Source organism: Suncus etruscus, chromosome 6, assembly GCF_024139225.1.
Source record: "Suncus etruscus isolate mSunEtr1 chromosome 6, mSunEtr1.pri.cur, whole genome shotgun sequence".
Taxonomy (NCBI): Eukaryota; Metazoa; Chordata; class Mammalia; order Eulipotyphla; family Soricidae; genus Suncus; species Suncus etruscus.
Window position 1 is genome coordinate 136,960,722 of NC_064853.1, and position 23,739 is coordinate 136,984,460.

At 37.0% G+C, this 23,739-nt stretch overlaps 1 protein-coding gene across 1 annotated transcript in view; it reads left to right on the forward strand.

The window, feature by feature from the left end:
* Window positions 1-15,561, forward strand: part of NREP (neuronal regeneration related protein) — a 29,235-nt gene extending 13,674 nt beyond the window's left edge. The window contains exons 2-3 of the mRNA XM_049776112.1: window positions 10,846-10,923; window positions 13,810-15,561. Of these exons, the coding sequence (XP_049632069.1) occupies window positions 10,846-10,923; window positions 13,810-13,935 (204 nt within the window). The 3' untranslated portion in view covers window positions 13,936-15,561. The remainder of the gene's footprint in view (window positions 1-10,845; window positions 10,924-13,809) is intronic.
* Window positions 15,562-23,739: the final 8,178 nt, after the last annotated feature.

The following is a 23,739-nucleotide window of genomic DNA, read 5'->3' on the forward strand; positions in this document are numbered from 1 at the left end:
GATTTGGCGAGGAGCACCTAATTTTATGCTTAAATGTCTGAGAGGCATCTTTTTCTTTTCTTTTTTTCCCTCTAAATTAAGATAAGCAGTATTTTTGTGAAAAGAATAAAAATTTTGTTTCATCTCTTCATTTTTTACTGCTCCTTCCAAAACACCTATCTTAAAGCAGAGTTTTTGTTTTTGTTTTTTGTTTTTGGGCCTCACCCTGTGGCACTCAGGGGTTACGCCTGAATATGCCCACAAAAATCACTCCTGGTTTGGGGGACCATATGGGAAGCCGGGAATTGAACTGAGAGGTCTGTCCTGGGTCAGTCGTGTGCAAGACAAATGCCCGACCATTGTGTTATTTCTCTGGCCCCAAAGCAGAGTTTGTAAAAGCTCCTCTATTTTCTCTCTTTGTGTGGAAAATCTCCTTAGCTACACCTGGGAGATCAGTTTCCATGTTTTATTCTTGGGGTCTTTTTATTCCTCCCTCTTGCTTAACTTTGATCTGATATCATCAGCTTGTATATTTTTTCAGTGAAAAGAAAATTGCCAATTAAAAGTCAAGCTATGAAGTGTGCATTTAATTCCTTGAGTCCAGTCCAGAGTTTGGCTCTGATTACTGTACCAGGCTGAACTCCAGGCTAGGGAGAGTGCCTTGGCAGAAATCTGAGAATTCCTCGATCAGTAACTCCCTTTTTTGGATTTATAGAGCCTTTAGATGATTTGGCTTTGTTCTAAGCATGCCCCTATTGAAAAGGAATGAGGCTGGGATGAGAAGAGTTTGTACATACAAATGTTTCAGCAGTGTACTTGTTGCTCAAGCTACATGAACCAGCTGGGGCTACACGCTGCCTTTAACCCACACTCTCAAAGCCTTAGAAACACACAGAACCAAGGGCTTTCAAAGCCAGTGAAAAAGCAAAGTCAGATACCATTGTTAGCTATTGTAGCTTGCCCATGACTTGATTCATTTCTCCTCCTGAAAGTCTTTATTATTAAAAAAAAGAATCAAAAATCTGAAAAACCTTAGCAACCAAACAATTTATATTCTGGAAAGAGATAGCAGTTACTGACAATTAACTTCACTAGTAAATGCTTTCATTTACTTGTCAGCAAGGAGATTTTCTCTCTGCCTAGTTGAAATCCAGAAATAAAATTCTACAGTTATTAGATTATCCAGTGTTTATCAGCAGTCTCTCAAGATGGTCTCATAAGAAACAGTGAATCTAGAAGGTTTCAGGGTTCAAGTCCACACAGCTTGTTTCAGACAGTCCAAATGACCAAGCAAAAAATGTCAAGTCACGCAGTAACACCATTGACTGCATAATATTAACAAGATAGACAATGTTGTATGCCTACTGTGGGCATATACATCCCAAAGTAAACCTTGTGAGTGAGCTTTTGCGGTCTTCATCTTGAACCAGCATTGTCTCCTCACTCCCATGGAGTTAGAATTTGTGAGGCCATGGAGATGTGAAGCCTTGTTAGCAGTCCCTTACCAGTGGAGTGCAATATTTAGGTGCCTGCAATGTTTCCTCTGTGATTACTGGTTGTTACAACCTAGTTGTGTGTGTGTGTGTGTGTGTGTGTGTGTGTGTGTGTGTGTGTGGTGATGATGATGATGATGATGATGATGATGATGATGATGATGACATGGACTTAACTTGGGTTATTGCTTATTTGACTTAGGTCCCAGGCCAGAATGTTTGCCAACATAGGCAGCAACTAACACATTATTCCTCCTAGAATACGCAGCAGCTCCGAACATTATCCGAATGACACAGAGTCCTGTGTGTTTAGCTTTTTGTCTTCTATATGCAGTGCATTATTGACAAGCACTCAGAGGATTAGACCTATCTAAGACCAGGTCTCCAGGAGATGGTTCAGCACATCATCTTTGGCACCATCTAATCTTTGATGTAACGCTTTCAGAGAAAATGATCCTTGAAACTCATTTATGGTTTCAGTTGACATACTGCCCTCTCACGTGGCTTAGAGCACCTGGGAGTTGAGTAGCTTTTGAGAGAGATTCTTTATAGCACTACTTCAAAGGGTGTTTGCAGAAATGAAGTGACACAAATGAAGTGCACACAAATTCTCCTGTATAGTACTAGAGTTCACAACCTCCCAGTCATGTAGGCAAAAGAGAACATGTAGACACATTTGCACACAGTTTAATGGGTAGAGAGATTATGAAAGGTACTCCTTTGCTGTTCGAAGAATTCATTCTGCTGCTCAGATGCCTGTTGCCAAGTAAGGATGGGATAGGTGCCCAAAATTATCAAGTCAGAAGGTTGTGTGTGCGCATTCAAGCACATGGATCCCCATGAAATAGATAAGAAAAATTGAGCGCTGTTCCTGCATCCAAGATAGGCATCCACCTCATTGCAGCTTCCTGCGAGAGCATGTTAAGAGTCAGGTAAGTAGGGCCCGGAGAGGTAGCACAGCGGCGTTTGCCTTGCAAGCAGCCGATCCAGGACCAAAGGTGGTTGGCTTGAATCCTGGTGTCCCATATGGTCCCCCGTGCCTGCTAGGAGCTATTTCTGAGCAGACAGCCAAGGAGTAACCCCTGAGCACCGCCGGTGTGCCCCCCCCCGCCAAAATAAAGTCAGGTAAGTACACAATGTACTTAGCTCTGCATGTTGTCAGGAGGCTCTGTCTCTGAAAGTGTTCTCGTCTTCCCCAATGCAAGTGACAGTGACAGCAAATGAACTGAAAAAAGAATAAAAAATTTAGAATAGGAAGCAAGTAGACACTTTCAATTTTTACATTACAATAGAAATAATAGATAATATATTTGTAATGAATTTTTTTGGTGGAGGGTGGGTTTGGAGGCACACCCATTAGGGTTTAGGGGTCACTTCTGATTCTACGCTTAGAGATCACTTTTGGCAAGGCTTCATAGGACCAGGAGGTGGTGCCAAGTATTGAATCCAGTGCTTACCATTGTACATGGTACAATCTCTTTAGCCCTTGTAACTTGGCTTTTAGATGTACTCTGTGCATGAATATTAACTTTTGGGGGCACACCCTTCATTGCTCAAGGTTACACATAAGAATTAGTTCTTGCAGTCTTGAGGGATCATATACGATACTGGGAATTGAACGTGAGTGACCACGTACAAGGCAAGCATCCTCCCACTGTCTTTATTATATCTTTGATACTGGATAATAATTTTAAGAAGATCCTGTATGCTAGAAAATAAGTAGCAAATATCAAAATGAAAGGCTTTAAAAATTAATGGTTAGAATATGGATAGAGACATTGTCAAATGCAAAACAATCCCCTGACCCAGGTTTTATCTCTGATTGCATAGAACTCCCTTAAACACCACTGGAGTGATGCTTAAACACAAAACAGAGCAATCCTTGAACATGGCTGGATGTGCCCAAAAGGAAAAAAAGATTTTAACAAATAGTTATAGTTTGCATTTGGTAGGGGAGGGAAGCTGCTCTTGACAGAGTGATCTCTTGATTTTTCAAACATCTTTTTTTTTTTCCAGAAAGGCAGAGGCCTTTATTCAAACTTGTCAGGTCATCTTGGATATAGACACGAGGGCTGTAGGCATTGTGACTGTTCCTTGGATTTCTGTAGTCATAGGGTATGGAAGTTCAGGTTTTAGGTGGCAGCCTGGCATAGTTGAGGTCAATGGCTGTTGAGAACTGGATGCAGAGCAGCACAGAAGCTTCTTCCTGAAGTTCTTAAAGTTATGGAAGGTAGACTTCTGGCCCATAGGTTCCAGCCCTGAAGTTTTCTGGCATAAGACCAACTCTAGGCTTCAGTCATATTAGGTTGTCCAAGCCAAATCGTTGTCTGTAGTGCCAGTATACTTTATTTTTCACAGTCACTGTTGTTGGTGTCAGGTTTCTGTAGCCAAGGATCTTGGAATATGTCCATATCCTATATAAGAGTCAGGATGATGTGGAGCACCCTTTAGCTTCACTCACAATTAGAGGGTGATGCAGAGATCTCAGTCTCTAAAGCAGGTTGTTATTGTTGTTAAGTTCTCTGGGTGTTAAAGGGAAGTCTCTGTTGAATAGGTCTCTGCCAGAGCAGTGGTAAGGTCTTCCCTGGTAGAGGATTGCTTTCAGGTGATGTAGTACACAACCATGGTTGTTTTGTAGATGGCATCCCTGGTTCAGGGGTAAATGGACAGTGCCCATTCTTTCAAGACATGAGCCAGGTCTTTATGACAATGTTCAGGATGTAAGGTCCTACTGCATTACAAGATTTGTGCGTTCCCATCTCTATAAGATAAGAAAGTGTTCGTATATAATTTTAATGTGCCTATGCAAAGGAAGAACAGTAACACAAGGTGAGATTGATGCCTATGGGGATGCTTAAACAAGTCCAACAATCCAATTGACTTGGTTCTTATATAAACGTTAAATGGAGGGACACTTCTACAAATTTCCTTATTTAACAAATGGCAAAGGGAATGAAAGAAAAAGAGGGACTCTTTCATCAAAATACCTTATTGAACAGTTCACAAGAAAGATAAAAAGTAGGGAAAATAAACTATCTAACTTAAGACAGTGGACTCAATTGTCACCGTTTGTGGGAACTAATCAGAAACCTAGTATGATAGCAACCACAGTTACACAATGAAGGAAGGAAGAGGCCAAAGGCCACTGAAAGTAAACAAGTAGGAAAAGAGTACTATATATGGTTCCCCCACGTGAACTGGTCTCTTCCCAGCCTGAGAGTTTTTAAAATGGAGACCAATGAGAAAAAAAAAATACCAGTGCATGTCCTGACATACACCAGAGCTGCATCAGCCTGCCCTCCACTCCATGTGTCCCCTCCTTAGTGTAGGGAGAGAAAGGGGGAAAAGCCTGAGGACCACTATAGAGTCCACCTGAGCCAGCAACCAGGGAAATCCTGGAGTAAAGGGAAGAAATAGGATAATGGCTGGAGGTCTGCCAAGCTTCCTAGCACCCCCCAAGCTAGGGAGTAGGCCTTCGGCATGGGGTGTCCCCTAACCCCATACCTGGGAAGAGCTGGCCTCCAGGATCAAAGAACCAGAATCCAGATATCTACCTCCCCTCCCCCATGCTCCCTGCTCCTCCCCCCTAGAGTAGGGAGTGGAGAAGCCTGGGGACCCCTAATAGAGTATACCTGGAACCCACATCATGCCATCCAAGGTGGCACTCAGGAAGGCCTAGAGTCCAGGGGAGAAATAGGGGAATGGCTGGGGACTGCTAAGCCTTCCAGCACCCCCAAGCTAGGGAGTAGGCCTCTGGCATGGGGTGTCCCTTAACCACATACCTGGGAAGAGCTGGCCTCCAGGATCAAGGAACCAGAAGCCAGATATCTGCCCGGCACCCCCTGCTCCTCCACCCTAGAGTAGAGGTGGAAGCCTGGGGACCCCTAATAGAGTCCACCTGGAACCCACATTGGGCCACCCGAGGTGGAAACATCTTATTTTTTTTATTTAAACTCCAAATTTAGTAATTGGCAAGTTTATATACTTTAAAAATAAAACTACCTTGTACATTTTAAAAGGAAAAATTAATTTTAATTATGTTATCTCCAGAGTGTAATACAAATTAGGAAGGAACAGAAAGAGTGAGGAAGAAATAAAAAGAATGAAACAAGCAACAGTATGAGTATTGTATATTCAACTTGTCTGCCCTGAAGTGCAAAAAAAAAGAAGTCTTACTTGGGTTGCTCATGAATATCTTAATTACATGTTTATCATGGTTAGTCTATTTAACAAATATTATTTATATCTATTATGTGTATTTAAACCAATAATGAATGAATATAGCACAGTATATTGGCAAATAGAAACATTCAAACTTTCACAGAATTGAAGCAAAGTCTTTGCGTGTTCTGCAGTTTAAAACAATAGAATTTGCACAGCCTTTATGTTTTCTCAGACACTCATCATTTTATAGTGGAGGGTATGGGTATATATATATATATAACTTGTCTCTGGTTCCTGACCAGCTTCTGAATAAGCAGAATTCAAGAGCAATGTTTCTTGACCTTTTTCTGACCATAGACCCCCTCTCACCTTGTTTCCTTCCTCTGCCCCTATGTTTTAAAGATGATCCCCTACCACATTCTCTGCCCTCCCAGTGCTGTGGTCTTCACCTGTCTTCACTCTGCTTGTACTCCTATATTCTGGAGGATTTTTTTTAACATAGAAAACGAGTTTAAACATTACTTTTATTACTGTTAGGGCAATTTTTTTTTAAATAAAAAGGTCAATTTCTGAGGTATTCTCGTGTATTTCCTGTGTATTTATTTCTGAGATACAAATCAACAACAGAGAAATGGTGGTATTTGGAAAAAATACATTATTTTCCATGAGAAAGACATGAAAATGATTGCAAAAGATAAAATAGATGACGTACACACTACTTTGTGCAATTACCCTGTGAATGCTTGAAGTGCTGATCATATACAGGTCATACAATATGGGTTAGTTCATCTACTTTTCTGAAAACTTCCCACTAAGATCAGAGCAGGACTAGCAATAACACATCAGCGTGACACCATATTTGTTTGTGTATGGCTGTGAGCACTGAGAGCTGGTTCTAAGGTGCTTTTCCATATTGTGTTCATTGCATCTCTTCTCTTGACTAGCTTTCTTGACTTTCATCAGACAGCCACAGAGTTCTTTAGATCAGTTGTACTCACTCTCTCTGGTCATAGTAGTACTGGAGGTTTGACTAATTCATACATATCCTAACAGTGATCATATTTGATACAACATTTTTAAAGTTGCAATTGATTCATACTATAATAGTGTGCGAGGGATGCTGTAGCTAAGAACTACGGAGTAGGTAGCTTAAGTAGCAGACATTTAGTTTTTCACAATGTTGAATGCTAGAAGTTTGAGGACAAGGTATTGTCAGGGTTGATTTCTTTTGAGGTTTCCTGATGGTTGTCACATACACATGCTCTTTCTCCACTTTTCAACTAAACTTGATTAAGGTTGCCCTAATCATTAATTTTAATTTGCCTCTCAAAGTACCCTATCTCCAAAAATAAGGTCATTCGGAGATTTAGGGTTAGAACTTCATTAATGGGCTCAGGAGGAATAAAATCATCTCTTAATACACTTTAAATTAGTTGTGGATCTATTCCTGCTTGTATCCACCTCTATACATGAGCTTCTGGAAGGTAGGAATTGTACTTTTTCTCTTGTCATCCCAGAACTCAGTAGTGCAGGCCCAAGTTATATTTGACTTGACAAATGTGTCATTTGAGAGCAAGGATAAAATAATCTTTGAAACTTGTCAGTTTAGAGTCATAATAACCTCTCTCCACCTCCAGAGAAATGCTTACATATCTGCTTCTTATACTTTGTTGTTTCTGGTTATGCTTTCTTATAGACCAGTCAAGCAGGTTTGAAGATGGTACATCTTCCTTTATTACCTGTTGTTCTTGGCTGAAAGACCTAACTCTGAAGGAGACAGAATTTTACTATGAGGTCAATAGTGACATTCATTTTTACTAGACAATAATAACTTAAAATTCAGGCACTGAAAATGCCAAATTAGAAATGTCACTTGCTCAGTCTCAGATCAAATTAACGTTCTAAAGGAACACAATTGAGGTAGGAGCAGATGTTTCCTTAAGTTGTGAGTTTTTTTATGTTTAAGTTTTTGAAAATTATTGTTTTTTTTAAACTAAAGGAAAATTCTTAGAAAAGTAAATTGTAAAAATAATAATTGCTGAAAGTCAAGTTTTTTTCACCTAGACAAATAAGAATGTTTGGGCTTAGTATTATGCTTTGAATCTAGTTAAATATCAAGCAGTAACATTTTGTTAAATTTAATATCACCTAAAAATACATGAATACAATAATCATGCAATCTTTTTTGCTATTCAAAAATTTACCTACAAAATATTTGCATATATTTTTATTAGGTTTTTTTCTAGTGAAGTTTTTTTTTTTTGCTTTAACATTTGTTTTTTTTTTATTTAGGCACTGTGATTTATAATAATAACGGCAGGGTTTTGTGCAAAAAAACATTCCAACACCACACCCTTCACTAGAATGTCAGTTTCCTTCCACTATTTCCTCAGTGTCCTCCTTTACCTCACCTCCCCTTTCAGTGATATGTTTCCTCTTAAAACACCAGTTTTCAATTCCTATTGCCTTTGAGTATTTGCTGTTTCTTTATGATGGTGCTTTATATGCCAAAAATGAGAGATCATTCTCTGTCACTCTCCTTCTGACTAACTTCACTCAGCATGATACTCTTCAGATCCATTGTGTAATCTCAAATTGTATTATTTCATCTTTTCATAAAAAGTATATCCTATTTTGTATATATACCATAGTTTCTTTATCCAATCTGTTCTTGACCACTGGGTTGACTCCTGATTTTGTTTATTTTAAGTAGTACTCTAGTGAATATGTGTGAAAATATCTTTTCTGTGGAGAACTTTTGCCTAGAAGAGAAATTGCTAGATCTTATGGAAGGCCAATTCCCAGTGTTTTGAGAAGTGTTTATATTGTTTTCCCAAAGGTTGAACCAGCAGTAAATGAGGGTTCTTTTTGCCCCCCGCCCAATCCTGCCAACACTAGCTGTGTTTAATCTTTGTGTTGTGTACCAATCTCACTGGTCTCTGGTGACATCACATTGGTGTTTAGATTCACATTTCCCTGAAGGCTTATGACTGATGCTAAGCATTTTGTCATATTGTGAGTGGCAAGATCAAAGATGGAAGATACAAAGGGAATTGCTTTAATATTTAAATAGTACTTAAAATACTTTAATAAAGCATTGGTAAACTATAAGCATATATCTATTTATAATAAATGAATTTACATTTTGGTCCCAATTTTGGGTGTTTCTAAAATTAAGTCCAAGCTGGGATTTTTATGTGTGCTAGAACTTTGCTCTAATCCTTTAAAAATTTTGTGGTTTTTAGATTGCAATATTTTCTTAAGTCATCCCTGGTTAACTAGAATGTCAAGTTGTTTGCTTTAAACAAATTCTTCTAAAAAAGTGAAATTAATCTCTTAAGAAACTGAGCAGACAGGAGCAAGAGTGAAACTACAGCAAGTAGGGTGCTTGCTTTGAACACAGCAAACCCATATTCAATCCCAGCATTTTATATGGTTCCCTGTACACCACAAAGAGTAATTCCTGACTGCAGAATCAGAAGTAAGCTTTGAGCAAATCAGGTGAGGGCCAAAAATCAGAAAGAAAAATAAAATGAGCAAGAAAAAGGATGGTTTGGGAGAGTTACTAGAGCAATAAAGTGCCCCAAAATGTGGATCCAGTGCAAAATCTAAAAATGGGTCAAAGTCCTGCAAATATCTTAAACCTGAATGTGTATAGTGTTTGTTGGGTGAAGTCATTTTGAAAGGAGGTACTAGGCAGTTTACATCATAGAATAGTGGACAGAACTGAAGTAAAAATCTAGAAATCTTTGAGTTTCAGTTCTAATCTGTTGTGTGACTTTGGCAAGTTGAGTAACTTTTTGAATTTCACCTCTGTAATGAGACTCTTAATGCACTTAACTAAATAGATTAGGTAATGTATACACAATGGCTTGGCAAGCTGGATTGTGCTACAAATGTTATGGTAGTTGAACAAAAATAATTATCCCAAGGAATCAAATTAATGGTCCACATTTTCTACCTTAGATCCCCTGATCAAATGGATTGATATAAATGTGGAAAACCTGACAAGCAGTAGGCTAATAATCGTGTCACTTCATCTAGTGCTTTAGAAACAAAAACATGGAATAAGTGTGTAAATTGTGGCTTTAAACCTTGTAACTAACGCTCTTCCTCTTCCTCTCTCTCTCTCTCTCTCTCTCTCTCTCTCTCTCTCACACACACACACACACACACACACACTACAGAAATGAAAACAACTCATGAATCTACCTACTAGCAAAGGGTGATTCCTTAATAGTATTTCTTAAATGTGAGCTTATTTACAGAATTTTTAAAGAATCAGATCTGGAGGAAAACATAATAATTTGCTTCCCTCCTTCATGCAGAACTGAATCAAATGGAATTACCTCTAACAGATGGTCCTTGGATTCTGTTTCTAAATTTCTTAAAGAAGAGATCACAGTTTTTCTTTCTAAATTTCTCTTGTAACAATTCATATGTCAATTTCTTTATTAAAATTGACCTTAATTTTCTTGTAATATGCCAGAGATGGAGAACTGCTGGTCAGCAACTGTCTTGGGATAGATAAAATCTCTTCATATACTTTATATACTTTATATTGAGGTGAAGTAACTCCTTCACCTCAATCTCTCTGCCTCTTTCCCTCCCATCCCTTCAACAGCCAGTATTCTCTAAATCACTCATCTCCATTGCCCATCTTCCTCATCCCATTTCCATGCCTTGCAACTTACTTTCAACAGCGGGCAGTGTGATCAGGGGCTGCTACCTGGAGAGAGTACAGGCAGTTTATTCCTTGCTCAGAATACCTTGTGCATAATCTTGAGCCTCCAGATTAATTATGAAGATACCTCCTAGTGTTTAATGAAAATGCACGTTTTCTCATAAGAAATGTGGCAATCTTGCAAGTATACTTCATAAATCTTTGGAAGATCTCCCTAGTGTCTTAGTTTGCTCAACCACTATGATATAAAGCTGCTATTTGGCATACTAAGGAGAAAGAACTTTGACTTATTTTGCTCTGTTGGAATAAAGTTGGAATAAAGTCTGTTGGAATAAAGAAAGCTAGAACTCTGCTGAGTGTTAGGAAATTGGAAGTGCACTGTTTCACAGGGTGGCCAGAGCTTTCTAAGTGGTGATCAGGAGTATGTTTATTTACCATTGAGGAGAATTAAGGTCAGTAAGTTAATGCCATGTGATTTTAAAGTGTAGCTTGTGTATAACCTTATATGCCTTTATGTCTCTATAGGTTTATTACCCAGAACTATCTGTCTGGGTCAATCAAGACCCATTTCCAAACCAGGAAATGGAAGGAAGGCTTCCTAAGGTAAGAAATCAGGCTACCATGTGTCAGCATTTGGTTTTTCAGTATGTGTGTGAGTGGTGTGTCTTCAGTTTGAAAGTACTATATAGATTTTCTTTTGTTTTTGAATCATACCCAGTGGTACTCAGGTATTCTTGGCGGGATGCCAGGGGTCAAACCTGTGCTGGCCAAGTACAAGGCAAAAGTTTAAACCATTGTTTTTTCTCTCTAGTCCCTTGAATTATCTTTTTTTGTTTGTTTGTTTTGTTTTGTTGTTTTGTTTCATTTTGTTTTGTTTTGACCATACTTGGTGGTACTCAAGGCTTAATCCTGAAATTGCACTCAGGGGTCAATCTTTTTGTTGTTGTTTTTGGTTTAGTGGGGGCACACCTGGCTGTGGTCAGGAGTTACTCCTGGCTCTGTGCTCAGAAATCGATCTTGGCTGGGGGACCATATAGGATGTGTCCTGGGTCAACCGCATGCAAGGCAAATGCCCTAACTTGGTCCCTTAGGGATCAATCTTGGCAGTTCCCTTGGGGACTGGGAAGTATCTTTATTTTCAGTCATTTAAAATTATTTTTAAAATTTAACATAGATGATACTATGCCATGACACTTTTTTTAAATTAATATACTATCTTATCTTGGAAATTGCAAATAAACAAAAGTTCAACATATTCTTAACTCCTATGTGTTTTGAAGTTTTCTTCCCTCACCTTGTTTGTCTTTGGGCTACACATTCAGTGGTATAAAATTGCCTATGGAAAATGAAAACTCAAAAATACATAAAAACTATTGAATTTCTTCTTTTTTTAAGGCTAAAAATGTTCCATATACGTGCTTTCATTTTTTGCTGACATTTAGATAGCACCATTTCTGAAAAGTAAAATAAAATCTACTGCTTTTTGGTGTTGATTCTTTTGTACTTGCCAATAAAGGTCAATACCAAATTGGTCACTCATCTGCTAATTTCGCAATGAATGAAGAAAAATAGAATGCATTTAAACTAAAGTTTTCATTGAAAAATTTCCTCAGTGTAACTGACTGATGCTTAGGCCTCCACTTATATTCAGGATATTTTACTAATTGAAATACTTATATCAAATGATCTCAACAATTCACTGTGTTTCACTGCCAGGCAGAAGGTTAAGAGTGTTTCAACATGCAGTTTGCACTGAAAAAAAAGTTCTAAATCACTCTAATCTTTTAGAGGATTTTTGAAGTTTGAGGTTGCCAGTATTGGTAGGAAAGTAAGTGAACAAATTAATTTGGCTCTCCTTGAGTGAGACTTGACTGATATTGTAGAGTTGAAGTGGAAATTTTAAAACACTCTACTAGCTCCCCACCTTACAGAGTGGCTGTGTATCTTTGATTCTTAAATGGGCTAGCTCAGGCTAGATTCCCCTTGAATTATTGATGATTAGATATGATAAAAGAAACCTTTGTGCTGTTTTCACTTCATATTTCATGATCCATTCACACTTCAAGAGGTCTTTTTCTTCTTATTGATGATATCAACCCAAGAGGTAAAAATAAAAGGTGATGAATACCTCCATTTCCCTCTTCAAGGCTCACAGGTCGTTTTGCTTGACCAGCAGATTCTGTTTACAGAAATATCGGCAGTACTACTACTAGCAATGTCAAGTATGCAGTTGTTGATTACAATAACTTATAAACTTTTTATTTCTGTTTTTTACCTATGTCAATTAACAACTATTAAATTCTTAATTTGTCCAAGTTAAATTATCACTAATAAAAGTTCACCCCGGGGCTACTGAAAACATCTTAGATTCAAGTTCGCAATAGATCCTGACTTTAGAATTCTTAAAAAATTTAGATGTGAAAATTTACAGATCACAAAGTAAGATTATCACTTTAGCCCTACATCCTGTCAGATGAGATCATATTGTTGATAATTGTGACTGAGCAAAGAGTAAAGGAAAAATTAAGCTCTGATGGTTCATTTTTCAAAGATTATTCCAGTAATTAAGGTTACTCACTCACTATATTCATATCTTAAAATGACACAGAACCTAGCTGCATGAGGTCATCAGATCATGAATGAGATTCTAATCCATAGCATACAAATCTCAGAATGATGAGGAGAGATTTGATATCAATCTTATTGGTCCAAAGGGGCTGATTTTCACTTCTCTGATCCTAGTTTCCCATCATCCTCTGCTTTATTACAAACTCTGTACCCTGCACTTAGCAAACCTATTTTTGGTTCTGATGTAATGGCCCAGTTAGACTATGCCATTTGCTTAATCAGTTGTATTGTTTTTCCATTATATATACACATATATATATATATATGTGTGTGTGTGTGCATGCGTGTGCGTGTGAAAATGAACATTTCTTTTGCCAAAAGCCTCTTTGAACTCTTTAAAATATATGTAATAGGTCAAAGATAAAGCTCAACAGGAGCCCTAAAATCTGACGGCTGGTATAACATGGTTCATGAGCACTGAACCAAGAGTATCCCCTGAGTGTAGCTACAAAACAAAACAAGCACATGTATGTATATGCATATACATACTTTTACATATCACTACTGAATTGCAAAGCATCTCGCAAACTTCTTGGCTTCCTCTCTCTTATACTGGAGACTGCCTTTGGAAACTTAACGGGGTGACCTACCTTCCCAGGTCTGGGTGCAGCCACCAAAGAAACACTTGAGTCTGCTAAAGCAAGGCAGCTAGAATTTAATTACTTTATGCCTGCACAAACCTAATTTTTACATTCAGGTGAACTGTGTTTAATATGTAAACTCTGCTTGCAAAATACCAAGTATTCAAGGATAAAAGGTGGGAGGGAGTAGCCAAAATTTCAAGCAGTTTCAGAAGAATGACTAATTGTCTCTCTCTTTATCTCCTGTGTGTATGTATGCCTGTGCATGCCTATCTTTCAGGGAAGATTTCCTATCCCCAAGGAAGTGAACCGCAAGAAGAATGAGGAGAGCAAGGCTGCCTTCATGACTCCTCTTGGCAGCTGTGAATGGCCCTCCCCGAGAATCAACCACCTCCACTATTTTTAAGTGTACATCTCCATTTGTATTGCATTTGTGGTGTGTGGGTTTTGATGAGGTCATGGTATCATATATGGGATTCTTTTCTGTGTAAATCATCAAGTATATGAAGAAACTACGGGACTCTGAGCCTTGCTTTAGAGAATTTCAGTGGACAAATAAGATATCATCAAACCAGTTTTCACTCATTCTGACTCCAGTGAAAATGCTCAGAATTTCACACTGTGAATCCACGTTTACGACTCTTCCAGGTGGGCCTTCAGGCCTGGTTCTCTACAGCGGCGACGACAACGGTGCGTCTTCCACAACTCAAACCCCTTCTGCTCTCACTCAACTGGTCCACACCTGCCTTTCACTCACACAACTCCCTACTGCTTCTGGCAGAGGCTGAGAGTCCCCATTTCTTGGGTTTTGTTTTATTGGTTTTGGGTTTTTTATTCTTTCATTTGGATGTAACAATCCTAGTAGTTTCTGTTCATCGATGGTCTGTATATCTCTATATTTTACCTATGTACTCTTTGGATGTATAGAAGTAGTTTGAAACTCATTGTTTCCTCGTGGTAAGTGACCGAGATGCTGCCACAGGACCTGAGACACTGATGAATGGTGCTATTTTGGACTTTCAACATGCTCCTTGGCGAGGTAGCTCTGATGGAGTTGTTTTTTATTTCCATGTTCTAAGAAGGTGTTGGTACTCTTGTTTCCCTGAATGTTCTTCTCTAGACTGGATTGACTTGTTTTCCTTGTGTCTTCAGTGTGGCTTTCTTCTTCAGCATGACAAGTTAAGCCAATGCTTCCAGACAGACTGAGACCATGTCTCCTGGGTGGATACTTAAGAGCATGCAGGCACTGTATCGGGGGCAATCACAAAGCTGTAATTTACTGACAAAAATCTCTTCCTTGCGGTCGCCTTGCCTGCCTTAGAGAGAGAAAAGCAATAATTTACAGTGTTTTTAGGTGTCTGTTTTGGTTTTTTTTTGTGTGTGTGAAAATATTTTTGGGGAATAAAAGGCAAATTCAATTTTCAATAATTTCCCTCCAAAATTCAAATATTTGTTAAGTAGAAAATTACCCCAAACTACATTTGAAAATATGACTTTATAAAATTTAACTTAAAAATTAAAGGCAGCGCACTTTTTTGAAGCAATTTTATTAGCAAGGAGTAGATTATACGTTTTTGTCCTTGCTCCCAGTGAAAATGATTAAATAAAACCAGATAATACCATCTACTCATGGAATGTTGTTGTATTAGCCAGTCTGAAAGCCCACCTTAATTTTTATATGACTGTCTTTTAGCTCTTTTTTGACAGGGCAGGCTTGTTCTGAACTGTTTTGCTTCTGACTGTTAGTCATACAATGCACGCTTTGCTTCATGCTTTCCCTCTCTTGCTTTCCCCTGGGCTTGAGTTACTGGTGCATTCCCTTACCCCCCTTCTTCCTTTATTAGAATAGGATATAAGTTGTGTAAATAAAGCAATAAAACAGTATTCTACGTCTGTGGCATTTATGTAGAATTGCAGTTGTGTACTGCTTTGTAACAATGTGATTTGTCTGATGCACTCAAAATGATTACCCAATGTACTTTAGTTATTTTATTAGTATTTGTTCAATAAATATGTAAGTTGTAAGGTAAAAGGCTTGAGTCATCATTAGAAAGATCTGCTTTTTTACTGTCTCCACAGGTTCATATAAATTCATGGATTTGCAGAACCTCCAAAGTAGACCCAAGGGCAAACATCAAAAGAAAGAAAATCAATTCTGCCTTTCACATATTTTCCTTTTAAGACATTTTATGAAATTAGGGATCATCAGTGGCTTAGTAGGACAAATTTTCCAGAGCTGCTTCTATATACAAAGGAAATAAAACCAAGAACCCCCCCCCCATTTTTGTAGTCTTTTTTTTTTCTTTCCAGGAAAGGAAACATTTTTCTTACTTTTTGCTTTTAAGACCTATTCTGTTGTATCTTTTGTTGATGCCAAAAGATACTTAACTCTAATTCATTGTGAAATATTTATACTTATACACAGGTTTACACTTACAAGAGGATGAAATTTTGACATAGAATTTTTGTCATTAATAGACACCCTGCTATTGGAAACCAAGTAGATTGTAGATGGAATAACCAGAGCATGATGTGGGGGTTTTGTGTGACACCAACAATCAGAACTATGGGGAAGTGGATATTCATCTCTCCCTGAAAATAATTGCTTCTCTCTCCTCAACTATAGAAAAGTTAAATTTCAAAGTGACTTACACAAAAGTCAACATTGTCTTGTGTTGGAGAGAGAGAGATAGTATGGCAGCAATCCCTTGTTTTGCACATGGCCAGCCAGGGTTTGATCCCTGGCATTCTATATCATTTCCCATGTCCCACCAGAAGTCATTCCAGAGCTCAGAGTCAGGAGAGTAGGCCCTATGCACCATTGGGTGAGACTTCAAAACAAAAAGCCCCCAAATATGGTTCAATCTGTGAAGATTGGGGATGAGATGCCCTGAGCTAAATTTTGGGTCTTGAAGTATGTGACAGGAACAATTAAATTAATGTAATATACTTATCAGATTATGTTTGTTTTATCTTACTCTCAAATTTGAATCTCTCAGGTAAGGAGCTTCACAATATAACTAAATTCCAACTACCTACCAGACACATGGACTTGTTCAACTTGAAAGCAATTTCCTAGATGTCATGAATTCTTGCTGTCTTGATATCCATTCAGATAATCTTACATATGTAGAAAAGTTCATTGGATAATGATTTGCTTTCCTCATTCAAAAGACTTTTACCACTATGTACTACCATAGCTGCATTGGGTTGCATCTTGACTCTTCTGCCCTTGAAAGTGAAGACTGTGATGAGACAAGGTCACACAACTAGTATTTCATAGGTTGCTTTATACCTATCTGCCAGTCCTCTGCTGCCACATAACAATTTACAATTACATTTTTCTCTGGGCTGGGGAAGGCAGCTTGGCTGTGCCTAGGACTGCTGACTGCATGCAGGTATCAACACAAGGAACTATATAGGTTGTAAAGGATAGAAGCCAGGTTAGCCACATGCATGAATTATTACTCTCTCACAAATGCTACTTATCTCAGATGTTCTTAGTCAGAACTTTAGATGCCTTTTAACTGGTGGTTCTGAGTGTGTCATGAGTTTGTAGTCAAGATGTTTGCAGGCCACAGTCATCTAAAGACTTGACTAAAGCAGGGAGCCACACCCAATAGTATACACAAGCTTTTGGTAGGAGAACTTAGTTTCTCAACTTGGGCCTGTTTATAAACCAACTTAAGTAATCTCATTACCTTTGGCTTCCGTGAGAGTAATTTAAGAGAAAGCTGGGAGAAAGCTACAGAGCTTGAGATCTATTCTTACGAATCATCATTATCTGTCACATTCTATTCATGATGGCCAAATTACTAAGTAGAGCTCACACTCAGAAAAAAACTAATCTCTACCTCCTAGTGCTGGAATTTCTTGAGTCAAATTATTTAATAGAGACCACACATTCGCCTTAAGATTTATAAAGGAGAGAGAATCAAATGACTGAAAATACCAAGCATCTCTAACGAAATTCCTCAACCAGCCATGCAGGGAAAAAAGGCGTCCTCAGAGGGCCTTTTGAGGAATCCCATGGGCGTTATTTCAGTTCGCCCTACCAGGAAAATCTGAGGGTACATCTGGTGGGCTGAATTCCCCTAAAAGTTTAAGGAGGCATGGCAGTCAACATTTACAAGTTAAAGGTTTTATATGAAAATCCAAGTCTTGGCAGAGACTGAAGGGACCTGTTGGCTTTGCATGTTTCTCTTCTGATTCCTGAAAATCTCCCAAGGGGCTAGAGTGCCCAGCAAAAACTGTCTCCTGGAGCCTCTAAGGCTGAAAGGCCAAGAAAGACTAAGTGAGTGAAAACAAAATCCTGGCAAATTGAATCTAATGCCTCATCAAGATCATTCACTACGATTAAGTAGGTTTCATCCCAGGAATGCAATGATGGTTTAACATAAGTAAATCTTTCAACCTAGTACACAACATCAACAACAAGAAATAAAAAATCACATGATCATATCAGTAGGCGCAGAGAAAGCATTTGATAAGGTCCAACACACATTCTTGACCAAAACTCTCAGCAAGATGGGAATGAATGAAACCTTTCTCAATTTAATAATGCCACCTACCACATGACAATGGTAAATATTATCCTCAATGGAGAAAAATTAAAAGTTTTACCTCTAAATTTGGGTACAAGACAAGGCTGTCCTCGCTCACCACTCCTATTCAACATAGTACTGGAAGTACATGCTATAGTGATTAGGCAAGAAAAAGATATCAAAGGAATCCAGATAGGAAAGGAAGAATTCAAGCTCTCACTGTTTGCAGATGACATGATACTCTACTTAGAAAATTCTAAAGACTCTACCAAAAAGCTTCTAGAAATAATAGATTCATATAGCAATGTGGCAGGCTACAAAATTAACACACAAAAATCAACGACTTTTTTATACAACAATAATGACAGGGGAAAAATGGACATTAAGAAAACAACCCAATTCACATTAGTGCCACACAAACTCAAATATCTTGGAGTCAACTTGATAAAAGACATGAAGGGCCTATACAAAAAGAACTATAAAACCCTGCTCCAAGAAATAAGAGAGGGCATGTGAAAATAGAAACATATACCCTGCTCATGGATTGGCAGAATTAACATCATTAAAATGGAGATACTCCCCCAAGTCATTGTAGTAATTTAATGTGAGCCTTTAAAATTACCCATGACGTTCTTCAAAGAAATGAATCAAACACTGCTGAAATTCATTTAGAACAATAAACAACCTTGAATAGGTAAAGTAATCCTTGGGAAAACGAATGTGGGAGATATTACTTTCTCCAACTTCAAACTATTACAAAGCAATAGTTTTCAAAACAGCATGGTATTGGAATAGAGACAGACCAGCAGATCATTGGAATAGGCTTGAGTACTCACAGAATATTCCCCAGACATACAATCACCCGATTTTTTTTTATAAAGGTGCAAGAAATTCTAAATGGAGCAAGGAAAGCCTCTTTAACAAGTGGTGTTGCCACTAGTTAGCCACTTGCAATAAAGCAAACTCAGACCTTCAGCTAACACCATGTATGAATTACAATCCAAATGGATTAAAGACCTTGATATCACACCTAAATCCATAAGGTGTATAGAACAACTCATAAGTAACACATCATGTCATTAAGACTAAAGGCATCTTTAAGAAGGAAATAGCACTCTCCAAACAAGTGGAAGCAGAAAAAAAAAAAAAAACAGATGGAAATATATTAAGCTGAGATGCTTCTGCACCTCAAAGGAAAGAGTGCCCAGGATACAAGAGCCACCCACTGAGTGTGAGAAACTATTCACCCAATACCCATCAGATAAGGAGCCAATATCCAAAATGTACATGACACTTATGAAACTTTACCAGAAAAATAACATCTAATTCCATAAAAAAAATAGGGAGAAGAAATTAACAGGCATTTTGTCAAAGAAGAAATATAAACGGCCAAAAGGCACATAAAAATGCTCCACATCACTAATCATCAGGGAGTTGCAAATCAAAACAACTATAAGGTACCATCTCACACCACATGAGAACAAGAAATGCTGGTGGGGATGTGGAGAGAAAGGAACTCTTATTCATTGCTGGTGGAAATGCTATATAGTCCATTCATTATTAAAAGCGATATGGAGATTCCTTCAAAACCTGGAACTTGAGCTCCTATATGATCCAGCTATACCACTCCTAGGAATATACCCTAGGAACACAAAAATTCAATTAAAAAAAAACTTTTCTCACATCTATATTCATTGCAGCGGTATTTACAATAGCCAAACAACCAAGATGCCCTTAAACAGATGAATGGCTAAAGAAACTGGTACATATACACAATGGAATATTATGCAGCTGTCAGGAGAGATGAAGTCATGAAATTTTCCTATACATAGGTGTACATGGAATCTATTATCTGAATGAAATAAGTCAGAGGGAGAGAGATAGACACAGAATAGTCTCTGTCATCTATGGATTTTTAAGAAAAATAAAGGACAATTTTGTAATAATTCTCACAGACAAAAGAGAAGAGGGCTGGATCGTCTAGCTCCTGGCATAAAGTTCACCACAGAGTTATGAGTGAAGTGAGACAAATAACTACATTGAGAACTATGATAACAAAGTGAATGAATGAGGGAAGTAGAAAGCCTGTCTAGAGTACAGGTGGGGGTTGGGTGGGGAGGAGGGAGATTCGGGACATTGGTGATGAGAATGTTGCACTGGTGAATGAGGGGTGTTCTTTACGTGAATGAAACCCAGATACAATTATATTTGTAATTAAGGTGTTTAAATAAAGATATTAGTAAAAAAAAAAAAAGAATAATCTCATTCATCTGTGGGATATAAGAGAAAGAAAAAATTGCATGATCCTGAAGAGAAAAAATAAAGAAAATCCCAGTCTTTGGCTTTTCTTGAGAAATAGTTCTAGCACTAAGTGAAGTTGGAGCTGTGTAGTAGTTCTATGTTTGGTGAGATGTGCCCATTTCATGCCAATCCTCAGTGGCTCCTATTTTTAGATTCTTTCTCTGCTTCACTCATTGACATCACCTGCCTTCTGTTGATACCATATGTGTCTGCAATGAATCCTTTGGTTTTAGGGAATGATGGCAGGCTTATTTATACCAACAAAATGCCACTAGTACTAAGATTTTTGGGGAGAGTCTTAGCTTATGCAGTCTCTCAATGCCAGACTGGAACGATTTCCTTTCTCCTGTTTTTCATATAAGGACTAAATCTCCTAGGCCATCTTCAAACTTTTCAGTGACTCAGAGCTGATATCCTAGGCTAAAAACTCCTGAACTATATCTTAGGCTATAATAAGAATCTGATAAACTCATGATTTGATTTTTGTAAACTGAGATACTTATGTGTACCTGCAATTATGAAATCTTTCTAAGGACAATTCCTCATGACAATTTGAAGTGAACAAATTTCCACTCCTCTTTTTTGGGGACTTGGGGGTTGGTAGCATGAACTATCCCCAATTGTGCTCAAATCTTATTTCTGGCTCTGTGCTGAAGAACTAGTCTTGGCTGTGCTCAATACCAGATTGAACTCGTCAGTAAAAAAATAAAAAATAAAAAAGGTGAACACATTACTCACTGAACTATCTCTGCCCCAAATTTTCTTCTTGTAAATACTTACTCTTTCCTAAAAATGATATACTTAGAAATGTTACTCAATCCATGTTTCTACTAGTCCTTCCACACATTACAAAAGATATTAGGTCTCAACTATCTCAAATCACAATCTAACAGTGTTCATAAATTACACACAGGGATTAGAAAGCTAGTATGGGGTGAAGTTATTTGCTTTGCATGCAGCTGACCCAGTGCAATTTTCAGCACCAACTATAGTTTCCTAAGTACCACCAGGAATAAGACATGAGCTCTATAAGATCTGGCTCCAAAACAGTAGCAACAACAATTGCTCACAAATCCTAGATGTGGCAAACAAACAAGAAAAAACAATTTGAGTGATTAATCATACATTTACAGTACTTTGGCGCTTCTTCTTATACATATTAATATACATATTATTCATTATTATAATTAAATATAATAAATAATTAATGTTATTAATATTACATATCTTACACAGGTTAAAAGTAGTAAGCCTGCATGGGAAATCATAATATTATTATAAACAAAAAATAAAATTTTTAAAAAGTAATGTCAGAAAATAAATGATCATTTTAATGTGAATTTTTATAATTCAGATATATGTTAATGTGAAATAAGAGCAATGACAATTTTTTTTTTACCCTTTCTATTTTCTAACTTGTCAAAGAATGGATAGCTCTGGAGGGAGAGTTCTGAGAAAAGCAAAAATGAAAGTCAGTAAGAGACTTTGAAAACCATCAAATATCTTCTAATACAAGAATAACTTCTCTAACTATGTATATATAAGCAATTCTTTCTCACTATTCTCCATGCTCATTTCTATTTTATGTCTTATCTACAAAGAATAGTAACAGAATAGTTAAAGCAATATAGGCTTATAATGGGGAGTATTTTAAAGTTAATTAGGATGCTTTTTGGAACCAGTGGCCCCACATCTTTTGCTGTGCCTCTACACATATGCCTGTGTACAGAAGACTTCACACTCTGTTGCCATATTGGTGTACCCAGACAACAGAACCATCAGGTCCAGGATCGGTGCACGTGTCCAATTTGTGACATTTAGTTCTCAAGGCAGATCATTTTATCCACTGAACAATCCCACAAGTTCTTTGCAAATACCAAATATTTACAAGACAGAGTGCATAAAACCAAAACATCAAAATCTTTATATAGAATCTTTCAGACTTGATGTATATTAGCTATTTGGTCAGTCTATTGAACCAAACCATAAAATAAAATATCCATTACAGTCTATTTTCATGATATTGTGTCTTATTAAATATTTAATTGCTATTTTATATTAACCACAGAAACCTATGTGCTTGTAGAACATTTGTAAACATTGTAAACAACCTTTTTGTTGTTTGTACTGTTATTGATTTTCATATTATTTATTTGTTTTGTTCCAGAGTCAATCAAATAACAAACAATTTTACTATGGGCATGCTGTGAATTTAATCATCCCTTTCACCTTATTGAGCATCTTGCCTTTATAATGCTTAGACATGAAATAATTAATTTTATTAGATTTATATCATTTTAATTTGCTTTTAGAGATCAGTCTCACAGGACTCACAACTCCCATTGATCTATATAATAGACCTCAAAATTTTTATTTGCATTAAATAATGAAGTTAAAAGGTTTTTTTTCCAGAGAGTATATCTGATTTGATAATGAAGTCTAGCTTAGGCAATGTGGGTTTACAACACTTTTAATAAAAATCTAGATATGAAGTATGAACTGGTAATATATCTGAATTAAAATATAAGCTCAAAATATTTTACAAAAATTACTATTTTGACAAAAGTGTAATAAAATTTTAAAAGTGTAATATTTTCCTATCACTTATGAAGATATGAGACTTATAAAGGTGCATCTAAGTTGAAGGTTAATTAAAGAACAATTAACAATAATATTATTAATGTTAGTAAAGGTTATTTGGAACATTTCCTGGATACTAAGAATGTTAATTATTCCAAAGATGAGAATAAATTTCTTCCTAATTCATGAGATTTTCAATTTATTGCTTATAAAATGATGAACGACTTATTCAAGTAGTCAGGTCACAGACAACTAAAAATATTTGCTTTAATATGTCATTATTTGGTGCACCATAATTTGGTGCATAATATAAAATAATTCAAGGAATAAATTGCATTGCTATAATAAAGGACTTTAAATTTCTAGAGCTCAGATATTTAAAAAGAAATTAGAAATAAAATTTTTTCAACCCTTGTCTCATTTAAGCAATAATTATCTACAGATATTTGAACTATGTAGAAAAGTTCATAATCTGATTAAAATACACTTTGAATTTTAATTTTATATTTAAGAATATTTTTAGGACAGAGAGATAGACAGAATTATTGAATGCATTCAGAGCACCAAAAGGTGCCTTGAACAAAGCTAACAACAGCAAAACTATGTACAGAACTAGGAGTGATGCCTAAACATTGAGAGGAATAGCCCTAAAATTAATATCCTTTAATCAATGGCATATTATTAATACTCAATCACAGAAATATTAGTATTTGAGCTTATATTCACATAAATTTTAAGTTTGAATATTCAAAAAATATGCAGCTAGTTGTGAGTCTTCCAAAAAT